Source organism: Odocoileus virginianus, chromosome 9 (assembly GCF_023699985.2).
Source record: "Odocoileus virginianus isolate 20LAN1187 ecotype Illinois chromosome 9, Ovbor_1.2, whole genome shotgun sequence".
Classification (NCBI taxonomy): Eukaryota; Metazoa; Chordata; class Mammalia; order Artiodactyla; family Cervidae; genus Odocoileus; species Odocoileus virginianus.
Genome location: NC_069682.1, coordinates 3,144,363 through 3,164,266, shown reverse-complemented (window position 1 = coordinate 3,164,266; position 19,904 = coordinate 3,144,363). Strand labels below are relative to the sequence as shown.

At 45.5% G+C, this 19,904-nt stretch overlaps 1 protein-coding gene across 1 annotated transcript in view; it reads right to left on the bottom strand.

The window, feature by feature from the left end:
- SLX4IP (SLX4 interacting protein) overlaps positions 1-19,904 on the bottom strand; it is a 206,140-nt gene that overhangs the window by 5,787 nt on the left and 180,449 nt on the right. Inside the window, 2 exon segments of the mRNA XM_070471892.1 lie at positions 629-732; positions 18,829-18,917. Of these exon segments, the coding sequence (XP_070327993.1) occupies positions 629-732; positions 18,829-18,917 (193 nt within the window).

Genomic DNA, 19,904 nt, shown 5'->3' with positions numbered 1-19,904 from the left:
ACTTTCCCTTTTCTATAACACACATACAACAGACAATGCAGATTGTACTGTGTGACATTCACTTGGAGGGGCAGGATAGAAGCTGGCCAGGGAGATTTTACAGACCAGAGATTTTGGCATATATTTGTAGACTTGTGAATGGAAAGAAGTTTCCTGAACCACCAAACTGAAAATATCGAGGCTGAAATATTTCTTTAGGTTAAGCTTTCATCTGGAAACCAATATAGATGCATATTCTTACTACAGCTATCATCCTCCCAAAGATTATCATAATGACATGAGGGTCAGAAGAGGTCTCTGAGGAAAGTACCGTACGTTTCCCGATCTGTCTGGGGTTGCTTGGAAAGTTGTAAGGAACACCATCAACAGGTGCTTTTCATCTTCAAAGTGCTTGTCACTAATTACTCCTTGCAACATACCTGTGAAGCCAGGCCTTGTTTCCCACTGTCCAGAAAGCAAGAGGAAAGTCTGGAAGGTGAAAAAGTCCCAACTCTATGACCTTGGACAGGATCAGTGCCAGAGGGGCTTCTGTGATTAGGGTCCATGAAGTCCTGCTGCATTCTAGCCCTCATGTTGTGTCCCCATCTACACAGTTTGGAGAGAAGAAGAGGAAACCCACGGGACCTACATTTCTTGCAGAACGTTTCTCCTGGGCTCTGCCCCAGGAGGAAGTAGTTGTTCCACACAGCCAGTATGATGCCCCGATGCTCCATGGAGAGCTCTTCCCGGCTGCTGCAAAAGACAACAAAGTCAACCAGTAATCTGTTAACTGAACAGGAGGAAAACATTTCCTCTCCAAATGCCCCAGTGAACAGATTTAGTTTGGTGAGGACAGGACGAAACTACATAGTGTTAGGTTATTTTAATTTTTTTTTTATTTAGAATGTTCTATGACAAACCTAAACAGTGTATTAAAAAAGACATCATTTTGCCAAAAATGTCCATATAGTCAAATCTATGGTTATTTCAGTAGTCATGTACGGATCTGAGAGTTGGATTATAAAGAAGGCTGGGCACTGAAGAAGTGATGCTTTCAAACTGTGGTACTGGAGAAGACTCTTATGAGTCTCTTGGACTACAAGGAGATCAAACCACTCAGTCCGAAAGGAAATCAATCCTGAATGTTCATTAGAAGGATGGATTCTGAAGCTGAAGTTCCAATGCTCTGGCCACCCAACGTGAAGAACCAACTCATTAGAAAAGACCCTCATGCTGGAAAAGATGGAAGGCAGAAGAAGGGGACGACAGAGGATGAGGTGTTTGGATGGCATCACCCACTCAATGGGCATGAGTTTGAGCAAGCTTCAAGAGATGGTGAAGGACAGGGACACCTGTCATGCTGCAATTCATGGGGTCACTGAGGCAAACCCAAATTGTCGACTGAACACCATCACTTCTCTTGGATTCCCAGTATACGTTTCATTTGTGAATGTGTGCCACAAACATGCAAGATGGTGACTCCAAGCCATCCGGGAACTCTCAGCTAGAACTGAGAGCTCTGAGGCCCCGGATGTGACGATGCCCAAGTCAGGAACCAGGTGACCACGTGGCCGTGGGCCTGGCCTTCCAGAGAGACCTGGGGGGAGAGTGGTCTGTACCCTGATGAGCCTCAGAATTCTTACATCTTCTCTATCTATAAAAATAGAGTATGGCCTTTGCAAAAAATGTCAAGAGTTCAGCCTTTCAATACTGGTACTTTGAAAACCAGAGTTTGAGATTCCTGGTTACTAAGAAACTCTCGAGTCTTTTCCCCTTTAAAGTAACAGCACTAACATGGTTTTAGATAATTCTTAAGTTATCTATCCTTACACATGGAAGCTTCATAAAGAAGTAACTATAAAAAGTTAAAATCTCCCACCATCGCCAAAATTAACCTATTTCTTTCTTTTGGAAAGTTGTTTCCTTTTTGTTAGCACATAGATAATTCAGACAAGGTGTTAAATTCTTTTAATATCTAGTACGTTTCTCAGTACCCTTCTCCATCAAATTTCATAGTAAAATGTTGCTGCCACAAGGAATTGTATTGGTAAGGTGCCAGCAGACCTACACTGGAAGTAAGAATGACACCCCAGACAGCCTAGCAGGCTGCAGCCATTGGAATAACGCCTGCACGTCCCACAGAGCGACGCTATGAGCCTCGTCCAACCACTGCCCTGCACCAGTAAGCACCGACCTTCTGCCCTCACGAACTCTCCTTAGGGTCAGACCTGGACCAGTGTCACTCAGCGTCTAGGTGTGACCCAAGTCAGTTTAACAGTCAGTGGACAGAGTACTGTTGGTCTCACTGGATTATACTGCATTTGGGGCTTCCCTTAAGGCTCAACTGGTAAAGAGTCCACCTGCAATGTGGGAGACCTGGGTTTAATCCCTGGGTTGGAAAGATCCCTTGGAGAAGGGAAAGGCTACCCACTCCAGTATTCTGGCCTGGAGAATTCCATAGGCTGTATAGTCCGTGGGGTCGCAAAGAGTCAGACTTACAACTGAGAGACTTTCACTGCATTTTAATGCTAGTCTCTTTTCTTTCCCTTAAGACTTCCTGTTGTTCAGTCGCTAGGTCATGTTCCATTCTTTGCAACCCTAAGGACTGCAGTATGCCAGCCTTCCTTGTCCTTAACTATCTCCTGGAGTTTGCTCAAACTCACGTCCATTCAGTCAGTGATGCCATCCAATCTTTTCATCCTCTGTTGTCCCCTTCTCCTCCTGCCTTCAATCTTTCCCAGCATCAGGATCTTTTCAATGAGTTAGTTCTTCATATCAGGTGGCCACAGTATTGGAGCTTCAGCTTCACCATCAGTCCTTCCAATGAATATTCAGGATTGATTTCCTTTAGGACTGACTGGTTTGATCTCCTTGATGTCCAAGGGACTCTCAGAGTCTTCTCCAGCACAATCCAAAGGCGTCAATTCTTTGGCACTCAGCCTTCTTTATGGTCCAACTCTCATATCCGTACAGACTATCAAAAAAGTCATAGCTTTGACTATACGGACCTTTATGGGCAGAGTGATGTCTCTGCTTTTTAATACACTGTCTAGGTTTGTTGACCCAAAAGTATTAGTTTAAAAGTTAAATGGCAGAGAGAGAAAGAGAGGGAGAGAGAAAGAGATTGAGATTTATGTGTGAAACGCTTCTAAACATGCCCTGTAAGTACAGTAGATTTCCCCCTTACAACCACACCCTGTAAAGTGCTGTATTTTCAGAGCTGCACAATTAACATAAGGAGCATGAGTCAGGCTTTGAACAACTCTGTGGGAACCAGAAAGCCTTTTGCTATTAGGAATGATGTAAATTCCCCAAGGCTGGAAGAAGTCCACAATGGAGGGAGACAGGGTCATAAATAACAACAATGGATACTGCACAGACCACAAAACATGAGGCTGTGATACAGACACTGTTCGCATCTCACACTGGATTTAACTGCTGCCTCTATTTATTTATTTTTTAAGCTTAAAGAGCACTCTGCATTTCCTATGGGAACTTCAAAAACACCTCTAAAAAAACAGGACAATGGACTCTCATCCCGAATTCTGACAACAATGGAGGAAAATGTCCTTGGAAGAGAAAAACAATAGCAGCAGCAAGAGTGACAGAAGGAAATGTCCAGCTCAAAAAGTGCAAAGCCTGTGACTTCATATTTTCAAAAAAAGAAAGAAAAACAAAAATAAAAAGAAGAAAGAAAAACGCAAGGCAGGGTCTCCTGCTTACAAATTAAAACCACATTTGGCAATTTGTCAATTTGTGGAAGGAGGCATATTTACATTTGTATGAAGACTGGGTGGGCAGGGGAAAAAAGAGGTTAGACTCCTTCAGCCCCTGAACTGTCAGAGCTCATTAGAAATCACTCATTTTCACATCTCCAGGGTTATTCACACCCCTGTGTTACACACTGAAGCCTCCGTGCCCAGAACAAGTATTCTAGAGGAAGCAGCTTTCACCTGGGAACAGGATATCCCAAGGGACTCCTCCTGATTACTAATGGTGTCTCACATTTGACATCAAAATGCAACTGTAGCTCATCCAGAGGCAAGACTCTTAAGGCTGTGAAGGTGGCAAGTGCCTCCGGGGCCTACCCAGATGACACTGCTTCTTTCCAGATTCTATGTGACTAACGACCTTGACAATGTCTGCAAAGAATACAAAAACATACTCCAAAAGACTACCGGTAGGCTGTCCCTGGTGGCTCAGAATCTGCCTGCAATACAGGAGACCTGGGTTCAATCCCTGGGTTGGGAAGATCGCCTGGAGGAGGGCATGACAACCCACTCCAGTATTCTTGCCTGGAGACTCCCCTGGACAGAGGAACCTGGCGGGCTACAGTCCATGGGGTTGAGGAGAGTCAGACACGACTGAGCGACCAAGCACAGCACAGCACAGGCTGTCTGTCCAAAGCCCAGAAAGAGCACCCCACGGGGACTCAGCATTTAAGAAACAGGTAAACCAAGAGGATTGCTTTGGGCCATTATCAACCACCAGGGATCCCTCACCACTTGGAGGCTAGGTTGGAGTCCAGCGAAGGAATACAATGCTGCAACTACAGCCAGCCCCCTCTCTCAATTATTTATCTTTGGTAGTACTTTGAGGATTGTGGTATTAAAAATGTTCACCCATGAAAGTGAAAGTGTTAGTCACTCAGTCATGTCTGACTCTTTGTGACCCTGTGAACTGTAGCCCACCAGGCTCATCTGTCCATGCAATTTGGGTTGGCTTGTAAAGCTGTCCACATACAGTTTCAGGAAAAAGACCAAACAGCAGTAGGGCAAGGCTACTGGACCCAGAAGTCTAACTAGGGAGACACCCTCCCCGGCAGCTTGAAAAGCCCATGCGGGTGCCCAGAGCAAGTGGTCAGGCCTGTCTCCATCCCTGGGGATGCTCTGGAGACCAGCGAGTATATGCATATGAAGTTGAGGACAGCCAAAGCCAAGTGCTCCAGCACGGGTTCAGTGCGAAGGCTGAGCAGGTGAACCTGAGTACGGTGGGGTGGACATTACCTCCAGTGCTGTCCAGTCTGACCTGGGAGACATATTTTAAATTTCTAGATACAAAAGATGACAAAGAAAGTAGCCACCAGAATGAGCTGTGTTGGAATGTATTGGGTTGGCCCAAGAGTTCTGGAAAAACCTGAATGAACTCTTGGGCCAACCCAATAGTTAGAAACACTGGTGGATGTTCAAATTACAGAGCAAGTTGAAATCACGGACAAATCAAGGATTTGCTTACTTGAGTACAACTACTTCTGAATAGGATAATGTTGGATTAAAGAGGGATGGGGAGTGAAGCTGGCCTGAAAAGACATTGAAAATACTCACTCTTAAGTTTACATCCTCCTCAAAGAGTCCAAACAGCACAGCTGGGCCTCCCAAAGGCTAGTGGGGAGACTGGCTGCTCTCAGAGGCTTAAAAACAAACAAAAAAAGACTCCTGGGACCCTTCCCTGGGAGTTCTGACTCACAAGATCTGGGGTGGGGCTATGAGAGCTATATTTAGGTTCCCAGGTGACTCAGGACTGCTGATAACACATGGAAGGACGATCCTCAGAGCAGTGACAGGTACACAGTGTAGCGCTGCTCGCTGCGGCAGCATCCAGCAGAGGGTGGCCCAGATGTGTCAGGCCTCATGATAACTTGAGGAGCTTGTTCAAAGATGTGCAGGAGTCTACCCCACAATCTACTACATCTTGGGTCTCTAAAGTGGGGTGGGGTCAGGGCATGTGAATTTTAGGTAAGTTTCCCAGTGATCCTGATGCCCAGCAGAGTTACTAAACTCTTGTCCTACAAGGGCGTGGAGCTGAAAACTGAGCAGTCACCAGCCAGGCACCACTGCACTCGGGGCCAGGCGCTGCGGGCGGTCCTTGAGGACCCAGACCTGGAAAGTACAGGGACCACCGAACAGGCTCTTCCTCACTGGGGTCCCCATCCCAGCGGGGAGGACACATGGTGTCAGGTGATGACAGCGTCATGAAGAGAAACGCAACTCCAAGGGGTCGCTGGGATGCAGTTTTAGACACGGTGGCCAGGGAAGGCTGTGGGAAGCACGAAGGACAGCTTTTCCCAGAGATCTGTGTGGAGGATGGGCCACTTATGAAGAAGAGGGGCAGGGGTCAGGGAACAGGGGAGAGGTGCACACATATTGTGTGTGGGTGTGTATGTGTTGATGATGACGGTAAGGCCACTAGAAGATCCCAAGAAAAGTGACTTGGTATTTTGAAAGGAGCACCTTGGGTATAATGGAGGAACGAGGATGGAGGCAGGGAGGCCAGTGATGAGGCTACTGTAATGGTCCATCCGATGATGACAGGTCTTGGAGGAGGCAGGTGGTGGTGAGTAGTAGTTTGACTGGAAATCAAGCAGACCCAACAGAATGAGCTGATGGACTAGACACAAAGAGTGAGAGGAAGAAAAAAAGTTGAGGATAACTCCATGATGTCTGGATGAAGGAAGTTACCCTTTAACAATACAAGAAGTACTGGTTTAAACAGCTGGATGAGGGAAGTTACCCTTTACCAATATAGGAAGTACTGGGGGAGGGGCAGGCTTGGGGAAATGAAACCAAGAAGCCTGTTTTAGGTACATAGGCTTTAAGAGGTGTCCTGGATGTCTAAATGAAGATGCTGAGCAGGTGGTTAAGCTACAGCTTCCAGAGTTCTGTCTGCAGACACCAAGCTGGGAAGTCCACAGAGGTGGTAGGCACTTCAAGGCTTTGTCTGGATGAGCTCCAGGGGGAGTGCCCTTGGGTGGGAAAACAGAGGTTGAAAAGACATGGAGGACTCAGAAAGGAAACTACGAGGGAATCTTCAGTGAGGAGAGGGAAGAGTCAAGGAAACCTGGTGTCCCAGAGGCAAGGGGAGAAAGGGCTTCATCAACAATGACAACCATGTCTAAGCCTGCTGGACATTTAGGACTGAAAATTGATTAGTAGAGGGTGATTTGACAAAAGCTATTTTTGGTGAAGTGCTAGGACCTAAGTGTACCTGGAAGGGGTTCAAGAGTGAAGTGGAGGCAGAGTGGAGACAAGGACTCTCAAGTAGAAATAGAACCTGAGCTGTGCAGGTAACGAAATCTTCCAGAGACCCGTGAAAAACAGGAAATTGATGACACCAAATTTCACTAACACACTACTGTTGTCTAGTCAGAGTCACGTCTGACTCTCCTGTCACCCCGTGGACTGCAGCCCACCAGGCTCCTCTGTCCATGGGATTCTCCAGGCAAGAACACTGCAGTTGACTGCTATTTCCTTCTCCAGGGGATCTTCCCGACCCAGGGACTGAACCCATGTCTCCAGCACTGGCAGGTGGGTTCTGTACCCCTGAGCCACCAAGGAACCCATATGTTATCTTGGTAACAAATGATCAATATACAATTATTGAGAGAGTTTACCTTTGTGGACCACTTTTGAAATCTGGGGTGTATTAGACACTTCCAGCACTTTCTCACCCACTTACCAGCCAGATGTGGTGGTGGCCACAGGACTGGCCAGCACAGGTGTGGGTGACACATTTGAGGAGTTCTGCAGTATAGGGGAAGCAGAGAAACAGGGTGGTAGCTGGACTGGGCCAGGTGGGTAATGGAGGTAGGGATGACCCTGGAGCAGGCATATCTGGCCCGAAGTGATCAGCCACTATGTGGGAACCTGAAACTGGGTGCCAGGCACCACTGCAGACGCTTTACGTGTGTTCACCAATGCCACCCTCGCAGCAGCTTGGGGAGACGAGGAGTTCTGTTACAACTATGTCCCACTGGCGGACGAGTGACATGACCGAGCGCTGCTCGCCTGAGAGCGTGGCTTCTGCTGGGAACATCGTGCTGCAGGCCCCCAGGGTATCAGGTCCAGCTGAGGGGCACAGACCCTGGAGGCCATGCGGTCAGGCTGACCTGTGTGGGCACGAGTGTCACAGCCCGCACCAGCCACGCTGCCCGCCTGCTGCCTGGAGCATGGGCCCCCCTCTCAGCCCAGGCTAGACGGTATGACAGAGCCATCCCACCAAATGCTTGTGTCCAGGACTGTAAAACACCCTGCCGGGTATGAAGGCAATAAAGGGAGAAAGGGAAGAAAAGATCCGCAATGTTGTTAAGAATTTTTCTCACAGTAACACTTAATGTAGCAGTACGGTACTCGCAGACTTTATCTTTTCAGAGTTGGATTCATTTTCTCATGGTTTTATACAGGAATTTCTTCAGATTCTGTTTTATTTACTCCCAAATGAAAATAATTAACCACTCAACCAGGATATTTTAGAAGTAGGTAATTCATGGAGTAGTAGAATATACGGCCTAAGTCACTGTCATAATGTGGCTGTCTCTGAATTCCTCATGATCACATCTGCTGAGAATGAAACACCCAGAACCAATCAGACGGGCTTCACGCTCCTGGGACGTGGGGTGGAGCACAAAGGTGAAGGGGACAGAGGCCAAGGAATGGACCCCTTGATGGCTGGTCCCAGAGCCACTTCCTGAAGCCCCTTATAGTTGGTTCACGATTGTTTAGGGAATTTAACCACAGCGAGATGTATGAAGCATACTATGGAAACTGGAAAGGACTGAACATGTTTTCTTGACATTGTTGTGAAAGAAAATCTGAAGCCTGCACAGACCACATGGGTTTATAAGAAGGTGAAGGATGCTTTGTATCTGTAGGAAGCTTAGGTGATTATAAAGTCCTTTTCCCACCCCTCACTGGGGTCTCACTGAGTATCTGACAGACAGTTGTGTCCCTATTTGATGGCACAAGACCCAAGAGGCTAAGTGCCTCAGGCCACACATCTAGCTGGGCCAGGACTGAGGAAGAAGGCCTGGTTCCCTCCAGCACTCTCCCCATTGTACTCGGGGTCATTGCTGTCCTGGTCAGTATGTCACCGTGGCGTCTGGACAGGCCCTTTGCCTTCTCTGAACATCAGTCTCCTCATCTACTTTTTTTTTAAGGGGAGATGATGATAGTTACATAGTGGGTACTCACCATCTCCTGGAAACAGATTTTTCTCTTAGGGAATTATGTCCCCAAGGTCCTTCCAGTGTCCAGGCATTTCAGGAGGCCTCGTATCCAAGCCTGACTCCAGAAGTGGGTCTGTGACCCAGGCCAGGCCAGTCGAGTCCAGAATTCGTGAGCCTCACAGAGACGCATGGACTGCTGGGACCTGCTCTCTTGTGCCATGAACCCGGAGCCACCAGGACCACTACCACACACAGGCTGAGCATGAAGTCCTAACAGTGTGGAAGGCAGAGCCAACGGACCGTGAGACAACAGTCCTGATGGAAGTCTGTGCCTCTGATCAACATAGCCACAATCTGGGCTTTTGAGGCACAGGAGCCAAAAACCTTCCTTTTTTTCTAGCCATTTAGAGTTAGCCTTCCTCTCCCTTAAAAACTAAAAGGTTTAAAGCTGATATCATCTCTTCTTGGGTTTGCTGCACAGAACAAGCTATTGTATGTAACAGCCTTTCACAAACAATAAAAGTCCTTTGCAAACAATTAAAAGCAGAGCAGGGACTTCCCTGTTGGTCCAGAGGTCAAGAATCCACCTGCCAATGCAGGGGACAGGGGCTGGATCCCTGGTCCAGGAAGATTCCACATGCAAAGGGGCAACTAAGCCCGTTTGCTATAGCTACTTAGCCTGCATGCTTAGAGCCCATGCTCTGCAACAAGAGTAGACACCGCAATGAGAAGCTCACGGACTGCAACGAGAGAAAGCCTGTGCATAGCCATGAAGGCCCAGCACAGCCAAAAATAAATTTAAAAAGTTTCTTTTAAAAAGCAAAGCAAAAGTTATATCTTATTAGCTTATTTGGGGGGCAAATACCAATATTAAATAAACTGAAACTACTTTCAGTTTTTCATGACTTTACAATAATAAAAGCACAAAGAAAAGTTATCCTTGTGTGATGCCTGATGAATTCCAAGTCGCCCAAGTAGAGTGTGAACTACGACAATGACTACAGGCTTGGACTATGATGCAATGCAGCCACGTAGAAGCCACGGTCCTAAAATGAGGAAGAGGTCTCTTTTTCCCAAATTTCACTTCTAAGATTTTCTTACATTATTTGATATTTAATAAGTGAAGGCAGTGAAAAGGAAAAATCAGGTGGGATGGAGCAGTCATGAACAATTAAAAGAAACACAGGAAGAGACATGTGTGCATTGACTCAGTGGAACCACAGCAAACAGAAGGAAATGAAGAGGAAAGTGTTATCTTATGGATTCCACTATGGCCAGCAGATGCTTTCTCTATATGTGATAATGGTGGAGGACAGCTGTCCTGAGACGCTATAGACAGAAGCACTTGAAGAGGGACCAGTCCTCCTGGGATGCCCCCCTGGCCTTCCTTCATCTCAGAGATGGGATACTGACGACTAGGAGGCCTTGTCATCTGCCCAGTTCCCACTGTGAGCAGGAAGCCTTTCTGCCTCTGCAGGCTCCTCTGGCCCCCGGTCCCTCTGCTTCTCCACCCTCACACAAAAGGACACGTCTCTAAGGGGAAGAGGAGCACAGGTTTACTGATGATGCTGCCACTTGGGTTAACAGTAGACACCCTAGTGTGTTTTTTAAAAATTTTAAAATAATTTTTAAAACTTTTCATGTCTTCTGAATTGATGCCTGTGAAACTATCTTGTACAGAACTTGGGGAGTACCAATAAAATAGCTGCAAAGAATGTTAACCTGAAAATGAAATTAGTGGAAAAAAATCACGGAAGTGATCTTGCAGGCAGTACACATTTCACAGGGATTTTCCAGTTTACACTTAGCTAACCCTCGAGAGCCTAACGATAAATCCTAAACAACCTTCCTCAGAGTTGAGTCTCTGGTACCACACAAGTGTGAGAAAATTTGGATGCTCGAGAGAATATGTAGGTTTGCAACCAGTGCTTCTTAAGAAGGGAGGGTGCTCATTGAGCACTCTGAAAACTAAAGGAGAGTTGTTACACTTTCGTCAGAAAAACATAAAAATTCATACCTCCCTTAAAAAAAAATTCAGATGATTCATGAATCAGAGGTTAATAATGCCCAGTTTAAAAGTTGAAGGGAAACAGCTGTGAAAAATAGAAACTTAATGGCAATCACCCCTGGCAGAACTACCCTACCTCTTATTCAAAAATACCTTCCCGCAAAGAAGCCTGGGGCTGGAAACTGGTCGCCGCCAGTCCTTCATTCGAGGTGGTGATCTTCACCCCAGCATCTTCTGTGGCCCAGCACATAGGTCTGGACAGGATGGGAGAGGAGAAAGGTGAGGAAATGCTCAGGCCAGCCGGGGGGGTGGCAGGCCTGGCCAGCGAGGCCCACTGCAAGCCTGGCTGTCGGTGGGAAAGAGGCGTGAGAGCCTGAGCAAAGCCATTAGATGACTGTCTCATTTCACAATTCTGCTCAGAGCTGGCCCTCTGCCCAGGGATACAGAAGGAACAGCTCTTCCCATCTCCCTCGAACACAGACAGTGAGACCCCCTTTCCAAGTCTCCAATCTCATGATAGCAACGGCTTCTGTGGACGAGTCTGGGAACCTCACCCCTAATACGGCCTTGCTTCCCTGGGAAAGGGAGCACCGAATTCTAAATCATCTGTTTACTAATGAACGTTCCCGACAGGATCCCCTCGCACGTCGTCTCGGTCTGCGCTCTCTCACGGTGGGTGTTCTAGAGGCTGTGTACACTTTTAGGAACTCAGCCTGAAAAATCTGCTGTTTCCCAACTCCTCTGCACCTCAGAGCAGTGGCTGGGTCCTTCCTCCAAAGCAGCATCTCACTGGGGGTCTACTGGCAGCTACTGGAAAGAAAGGCATTTTAACTGGGTGGTCTCCACTCTCCCTCCTCCCCCTGTGGATGGTGGTGAGCAGAGCTCCCATAGGAGGTCACGAGTTTATGCTCTTGCTGTGTCCCTCTGTCCATCACCGACTTGCTGGCTAAACGAGGATATGTCACTTAACTCTTTAGTACTTCAGTTTTTATAGCTGCAAAATGAAGCTGGGTTGGCAAACGTGAGACAAAAAATAAGAACTGAGCTTCTTCAGAAGCTCACTAGCACAGAGGGTAAGGTGTTTAGCTCTCTGCTAACCTGGTATTGTTGTTCAGTCGCTAAGTCATGTCTGATTCTTCCATGGACTGACTGCAGCATGCTAGGCTTCACAGTCCTTTACTATCTCCCAGAGCTTGCACAAACTCATGTCCATTGAGTCGGTGATGCCATCCAACCATCTCATCCTCTGTTGTCCCCTTCTCCTCCCACCTTCAATCTTTCCCAGCCTCAGGGTCTTTCCCACTGAGCCAGCTCATTGCATCAGGTGGCCAAAGTATTGGAGCTTCAGTTTCAGCATCAGTCCTTCCAATGAATATTCAGGGTTGATTTCCTTTAGGATTAACTGATTTGATCTCCTTGCTGTCCAAGGGACTCTCAAGAATCTTTTCCAACAACACAGTTTGAGAGCATCAACTTTTGGGTGCTCAGCCTTCTTTATGGCCCAACTATCACATCCATACATGACTACTAGAAAAGCCATAGCTTTGACTATACGGACTTTTGTTGGCAAAGTGATGTCTCTACCTTTTAATACGCTGTCTAGGTTTGTCATAGCTTTTCTTCAAGGAGTAAGCATCTTTTAATTTCATCTAGCATTAATGGCATTTAAATGAGCTCTTCTTCAGGTTAAGAATAGGAAGAATGGTGAATGGGAATGATGAGAATGATGATGGTGATGGTGATAATTAATACTCATCAGCACTTTAGCACTCACAGGACACTTTTATGCTCATCATTTGCTTGCATGGCAGGCATCACTTTTACTTCTTTCGGGGACTGCGCTGGGTCTCTCTGCAGCACGCAGGCTCCTTCAGTTGTGCCATTAGGGCTCAGGAGCTGCAGGGCAGAGTCCTGGTGGCCCTGAGGCATGCGGGACCTCAGGTCTCTGACCAGGGATTGAACCTGAGTCCTCGGCACTGGAAGGAGGCTTCTAACACTGCGCCAGGGAAGTCCCGGGCATCACTTTTTACTTCTCCTTAATAAATCCCAGGAAGCCAAATGATTCGTCCAAGGTCATCAAGTGAGTGAGGGGAGAGGCGGTGGTCAAAGTCAGGTCCTGTAATTTCACGTTTGATCCCCATTTCACTTGTTTTATTCCCGGTCATGTTTATTCTAAGTCAATCGATCACCTAAGTGGTCATCAAAGGGAGACAACAGGTCTCTCAGAAGGAAAGGTACATGATGGGGAAAGGCATGAAGGATCAGAGTGCACAGACACAACCCATTCTAACTACCCTCTCCATCTTCCCCATTCTATCTACCCTCTCTAACTATTCTAACCGAGCCAGTTTCTATGCTAAATTATCTGTCCTTCCTGTTCTAACTCGGCCAAGGGCAGGTTCCTTTGGAGGGCTGGAGATGGGGGACAGGAGACATCTCATTAACAAACACTGCTGGCCAACTGTTTGGGAGAATTTTGTTATTAGGAAAGAAGAATAAAAGCTCAGGCTACTGCAATATACAGGCAAAGGATAGCTAATCTTTAAAAAAAAGATATTCCAGGAGAAAAAGCTTTCTTATGCTCTCTGTCACTGTCTAGAAAAACTATTGTAGACAGACCAGACCAACCAAGAGCATCTTCATCCCCCGACACACAGCATTTCCATTAGGATCATCCCCCTGCCAATCCACAGAAAGGCAGGACAGGCGTGTGATGGATACTGCTATAGTTCTCATCCTTATCCAGCCCATTCACATGCCCTGTGGAGGACATAGACATCTACCAGGCAGCAAAAATGTCACACAATTGAAAAGAAAATGATAAACTTGCTGAAAGTTATTTTCCTTACTATGTAAGACGTTTTTATATAGTAAGAAGTTTGTGAAATACAAAAATACCAATAGAAAAATGGACATAAACACACAATTCACAAATGAATGGGTCCTGTTAACTAAATACAGACCAACCTCAGTTATCAAGTATGAAGTATAGAGGAGTGCAGACTAGGTCATTAACAGAGGCTATCTTTGGGTTGGGAGTTATGGGTAATTTTTACTTTCTTTGTATATGTTTTGATTCTAAAATTTTTTGTACAGTGAACACGTACAATTTTGGTAAGCTGTTATTAAGTAAAAAACCAACTTCAAAACACTGTGGGAAATGTGAAATATGGAAACGACCTCTTCCCACTCAAGGAAATGTTCCTAGTGCTACATGAACCTCTTGCTAAAGGCTTCCACATAACTTACCACTAGCACTGTTTAGGAAATATAGTAAGAAGAATGGATTCTTAAAGTCTATGACACAATAGGAAAAACCTAGGAAAATCATCCACTACTTATTTTTTTGGTATTAAAAAAAGAGTTCCTTTCTTTAATTATCTGTTTTAAACTTATATCGAAGTTTGCTCATGAAATCTAAATAATTCTGTTGTTTGGTTACAAAGTTAGTACATAAATTCTTTTATTTCTTCTATAAGGAGATCAAACCAGTCAATCCTAAAGGAAATCAATCCTGAATATTCATTTGGAAGGATTGATGCTAAACCTGAAGCTGAAGCTCAAGCTCCAATACTATGGCCACCTGATGCGAAGAGCTGACTCATTGGGAAAGACCCTGATGCTGGGAAAGATTGAGGGCAGAAGCAGAGGACGACAGAGGATGAGAGGGTTGGATGGCATCACCGACTCGATGGACATGAGTTTGAGCAAATTCCAGGAGACAGTGAAGGACAGGGAAGCCTCGTGTGCTGCAGTCTATGGGGTCGCAAAGAGCTGAATGTGACTTAGCGATTGAACACCAACAACAAAAAATTCAGGACTAAAATGTTTCCTTATAATTTCTATTTATCTTTCCTGAGATTGAAATATAATTCTCCCCTGAATTTTTCTTCCAATCTCCAATTTTTAAAGCTGCAAGTCAAGTGCTCTTTTGTGCAAAATTATTTTGTGGTTTTTATTTAGCTATATCTTCATCTGCTTTGTCTGGCAGAAACTGAGCATGAGAAAGGACTTTTGATATACTCTGACACTCTCTCCCTTGACTGAGGGGAGGGCTAAGGCCCACTGAGGTTCAGTCACTCACAAGTGAGAAACAGGACAGCCAGGCTAAAAATAACCCAGGCAAGGGCAGTTTATTGCTTCTTTAGACTCATTTTCACTTCAATTTTATACTCATAAACTAGAAGGAGTGTTCTTTAAGATCGAACGATAGTTTAACTTAAAGAGAAATGTTCAGTTTAGTGCTTAAATATTGTCTCTTGTTGGACATGCCAGCAATCCTTCCACTGACAGGACGCTCTGGCGAGGGCTAGTGCTTTCTAGGCTCTTGACAGATGTTTTCACAGCTTGGCCACAGTTCAAAGGAAGGTGAGGAAGACAGCCCAAACATCTTACCTCCATATCCACTTTTCTGCAGCACTGGTACTAAACACCATTTTTAAATTTCCTGAAGAATCATAGGTTTTTATAGCTTAGATTTAAAAGGAAATAAGACTTTTGAACTTTACTTCTGAATTGTAGAGAGGGGCCAAATGAACCATTAAGGTGGATACGCCTTTAAAAAAAAAAGGCGGCTCTATCTAAATTAAAATTTTTGGGTCGCAATGTCACCTTCACAGCCCTTGATCTGCTAGGCTGTAAGCTCCTTGAGGGCAAGAATGATTTTTTTCTTTTTCTTTGTTTCCCCAGTGCCTGCCAGAGTTCCTGGCACAGTGTCAGCACTCAGCAAATTATGTTAGAATGTGATGGTAAGAACAGATGGGAAAAGCCTCCAGAGACTAGGAGTGGCTGTAACCAACGCTCTGTGAGACAGCAGCTTTGTGCTGACTCTGAAATGTCCCAGATCCAGACGGGTTCCACGATTATTTACACAATAAACTTATTACTTTGGAAAGTAAAGTTATAGCTTCAGTTATTATTGGTTATTTCCTTTAATAAAGGAATAATAAAAATGAGAAATAATTTTAACTTTCCGAAAGGTTCCCAGGCTTTACATCAGAGAAAGCGGTCTTGACACAGGATCTTGGGTTTGTAAATATGCAAGAAAACACTGCTGGAATGGGACATGCTGAGCTTCCTGCTCTTCATATTTCTAAGGAAAAGAAGGTGGGGGGAAAACAAAACTCTGAAACTAAAGGTAAAAACTGCAAAAGGACCCACTTCTAGCAATAGATCCAAAACTGAGACTATAAGGGCTTCAAGATTTCTTATGAGAAAATGTAGTAAGAAAAATACAGTGACTCATCCTGTAATCATGCCCTTTCTTCCCAAAGTACACAGCACGATTCCCACATCCCTGGCACGTGGGCACTTGGGACGGAGCTATTGCAACACGGAGCGCCTCTCCGCACGGGGCCCTCATGCAGGGCGGGGGACAGACCTCCCCAGTGCCGGGCAGTGGTGCGGCTGCACTTGCGCTGCCCCGCATCCAGGCGGAGCAGTTCTGAATAGACGCTCCCAGGTTTCCCAGCCAGTCATCACTTCAACACTGAAGACTAGAAAGGAAAAGAGGACAGGGGAAGGAAGAGGCAACCTCTACTTGAGGCCACAGAAGAGTAAGGCGGCCAGGTTCTGCCCGGTGCCCACTCTCCCCGCCACTTCTGCGGCTGGGGAAGAGGGAGCGAAGTCAACAGTTACAGGACAAACGACTGACGTTCTTACCAAAGACGTTTCCAACACGCCGCTCAGGAAGACTGCTCCCAGGCCTCCCTGTTCCTGGAGAGTAACTACCGAGAGAAATGAGATAGCTCCGGCCCTGGGGCGAGTGTCCGTGTGAACAGATAAAATGATCCGAAGCTTTAAGGGACATAAGGAAGTTCAAGGGCTAGTCAGAGGAGGGCCAGAAGGGCAGAAGGCCGTCCTGGCAGGGAAGGGTGCTCGCTGATCCTCACATAGCCAAGATGGGAGGGCTCTGCAGAGGCCACGTGTCAGGGAGGATTGACTTGGAGGCACCTGGGACGGAAGGACTGGGGTTTTGGCTGCACAGGGCATTTGTGGGTGACAAAGCCCCCGGCTTGACCTGGGTGTGTTGTTACTCCTGGAGCAGGCACTCAAGGAAGTGGGGGACAGGCCCATGAGGAGGGGGTGCAGAGATGGGCGGGCCACATAGAGCGGGGCTTGGAGGTGCCAGGGATGGAAGCCGCCCTGTCAGTGCCCAGCGTTAGCTGACTGAGGGAAGTGTGCATGTGAAGGATGGCCAGAGGTGGAGACAAGGGCAGCTCAAGGCTGACCACAGCTAAAGGGAAGCACGCAAAACAGTGAAAGAGCCTCAAGATGGAAATGGCACTTTTCTCATAAGTTGACTTGGTGAACTCCCAGTGTTATCCCTGGATATCAGAACATTTTGAAGATAAGAAAATGGAACTGGCTCGTGCAAAAGGCTCAGACCAGTCAACTTTTCATAATGAAAATTCTTCACATTTAGGAAGTCCTCCAGATTATAAGATTTATATGACAGCAGCTATAGAAAGCTTACATCTGTACAAATACCAGTGCCCCTAAGGAGGATGATATTTCATTTGCATGGAGATGTTGTAACTCATCCTTAATAATTTAGAATATTAAGTATTAATATTACATGTCATATAAGATCTAATTTTTGCTGTATTCCATTTGAAAACAGTAATACTTTCTGGTACAATTAATTGTCTTCTTGAACCACAAATCAATGTTTTCATTGGTCTGAGAATCAGTTAAGCTATATTACATTACAGTTGTTTGCCAGCAGTATTATTACTTTAGTATTTGTTAATTTACTAAGATAATTCAACATCCTAGAAATGCTTCAGAAATAAACTTTTAACACTTGTCACCAGATGTGCTTCATTTATTGCACTTAATGTGTATATTTAAGAGTTGAGCTGCTAGATGGAATAAGTGTCTCACTGGCTTTTCTGAAGGGCTCACCTGTTCTGGACAAAGGTATCTAAATTTAAATATGAATCCTCAGAAGACTTTTCTTGGGTCTCTGTTCAGCCTTCTAGTCTCTAAAACACTTTTCTTATGTTTATTTAAGATGAGATAAGAAGCTGGTTTTGGACCATGAGGGCCAAATTTCAAATGGATTAAAAGATAACAAACATAAGGGGTAATCTAATACCCCCACAAATTATTTTAGAAGCATAATAATCATGACATATATCATGTCCAGGTTTAAGGTCTGCTAGACGTTTTTTCCTTTTTGTTAAAGTTTCAAGTCACAAGTCCAAGTCCAAAAATATGAAAAACAAAAATTGGTACAGAGGTAAGCTCAGACAGATTGGGCTGTGACTGCAGCAAGACACACATGCACACACACACCCCACAGAGATTCTCAAATGTATATGACAAGCTTGAAAGACAAGGCTGTAAGCTATAACATTAGGAGTGAATTTTCAAAATCTGTTTGTCTGCACAAAGAGCTCCACTTAAACACAAATAAGACTGATGGAGCTCAAAATTGAGCACCAGAAAAGAGAGAGAAAACAAATCCTATCAGCTAAGAAAGAGCACACTGGGGAAAAGTACTGGTTTTCATGAAAATGTCAGTGATTCACCATGGAATAAAATTCAAAAGCCACTGACCCCAGTGAAAGCTTCCAGTGGAAACATGTGGATTTTGCCTCACTTCATTTAAAGAATGCTTTATATTTCATTAAATACCATCAGAAGCATTTTCACGGTTTTTGTAGTATGTGCTTTCTCATTTTATGTTGCTATGGAAGAGATACTACTGACCCCGCTAAATTCTCAAGAAGTCTTCAGGGAAAAAAAGAGCATATCAATGAATCAATATTATCACACAAAATAGATAGGACATTTCTGGTCCCTTAAAACATGCACTGAGGGCTCAGCAGTTCTTCTATTTATGACAGTAACTTTCTATTTAAGCAGACTTGCTTAGAGAATTTTTCATACATACCAACTCTTCACTCTGACTTGTCAAAAGATCACAACTGAATGCAAGCTGACTTACGCAGACCACAAACCTGTCGGGAAACACTTGGAGTTCTGCACAAAAGGAAAGAAATCACATCACTATAGGCATCAAAAGACTCTGAACACAGAAATGCTTGGTCCAAGAATTCTGCCTTACAACGATAAGCATGTATGTATCAGACACGTGTCTTCTCCCCTGCCCTCCTTCCAGGCTTTGCTATCAACGGCGCAGGGCAAGCACAAAGCTCCAGGGGCAGCGGAGGAGGCTGCAGATGGATCCACCTGGGCCCCTGGACCATGGCACCCCAAGAAAGCCCCAGGCGCCCAGGGCCATCACAGCTTTCCTCCTGCGTCCGTTTCCTGTTTTCTGTTCAGACTCACATTTGGGAGACAGGATCAACATTTACCACTGAGTGTTCAGACATACACAGGCAGAGGGAGGAAATCTGAAAACACACCTTGTCAGTGTTCCTGCTAGCTTCCCTCTCCCCTCTTCAGTCATCTGGCCTTGGAGAGGCTCCCTAGGCTGCAGGGCAAATTCCCAGTCTGAACCAGGCTATGAAAACAGCAGTGTTGGAGATCACTCTTAAGGAAACAGTTAAATGTGTAATAGAAGGACTTCCCTGGGGACCAGTGGTTAAGAATCTGCCTGCCAATGCAGGAGATGTGGGTTCAATGCCTGGTCCGGGAAGACTGCACATGTGGTGTGCACTACAACTATTGAACCTGTGTTCTAGAGTCCAAAAGTCTGAACTGAAGCCTGCTCTGAGCCTGTGCTCTGCAACAAAAGAAGCCACTGCAACGAGAAGCCTGGTACACTGCAACTAGAGTAGCTCCCCCTCGCCACAACTAGAGAAAGACTGCGCACAGCAAAGACCCAGCACAGCCAAAAACAATAAAATAAATTTTTAAAAAGTGCAATAGTAAGTCTGGTCCAACTATACCACAGTTGCAATGACCTATGATTACAATTTCTTAAAGCAAAACCACTGACTTCCGGGTGGGGAAGGTTAAATGAATCACAGAACCAGACTCCTCAACGTTCAATGAAAGGATGAT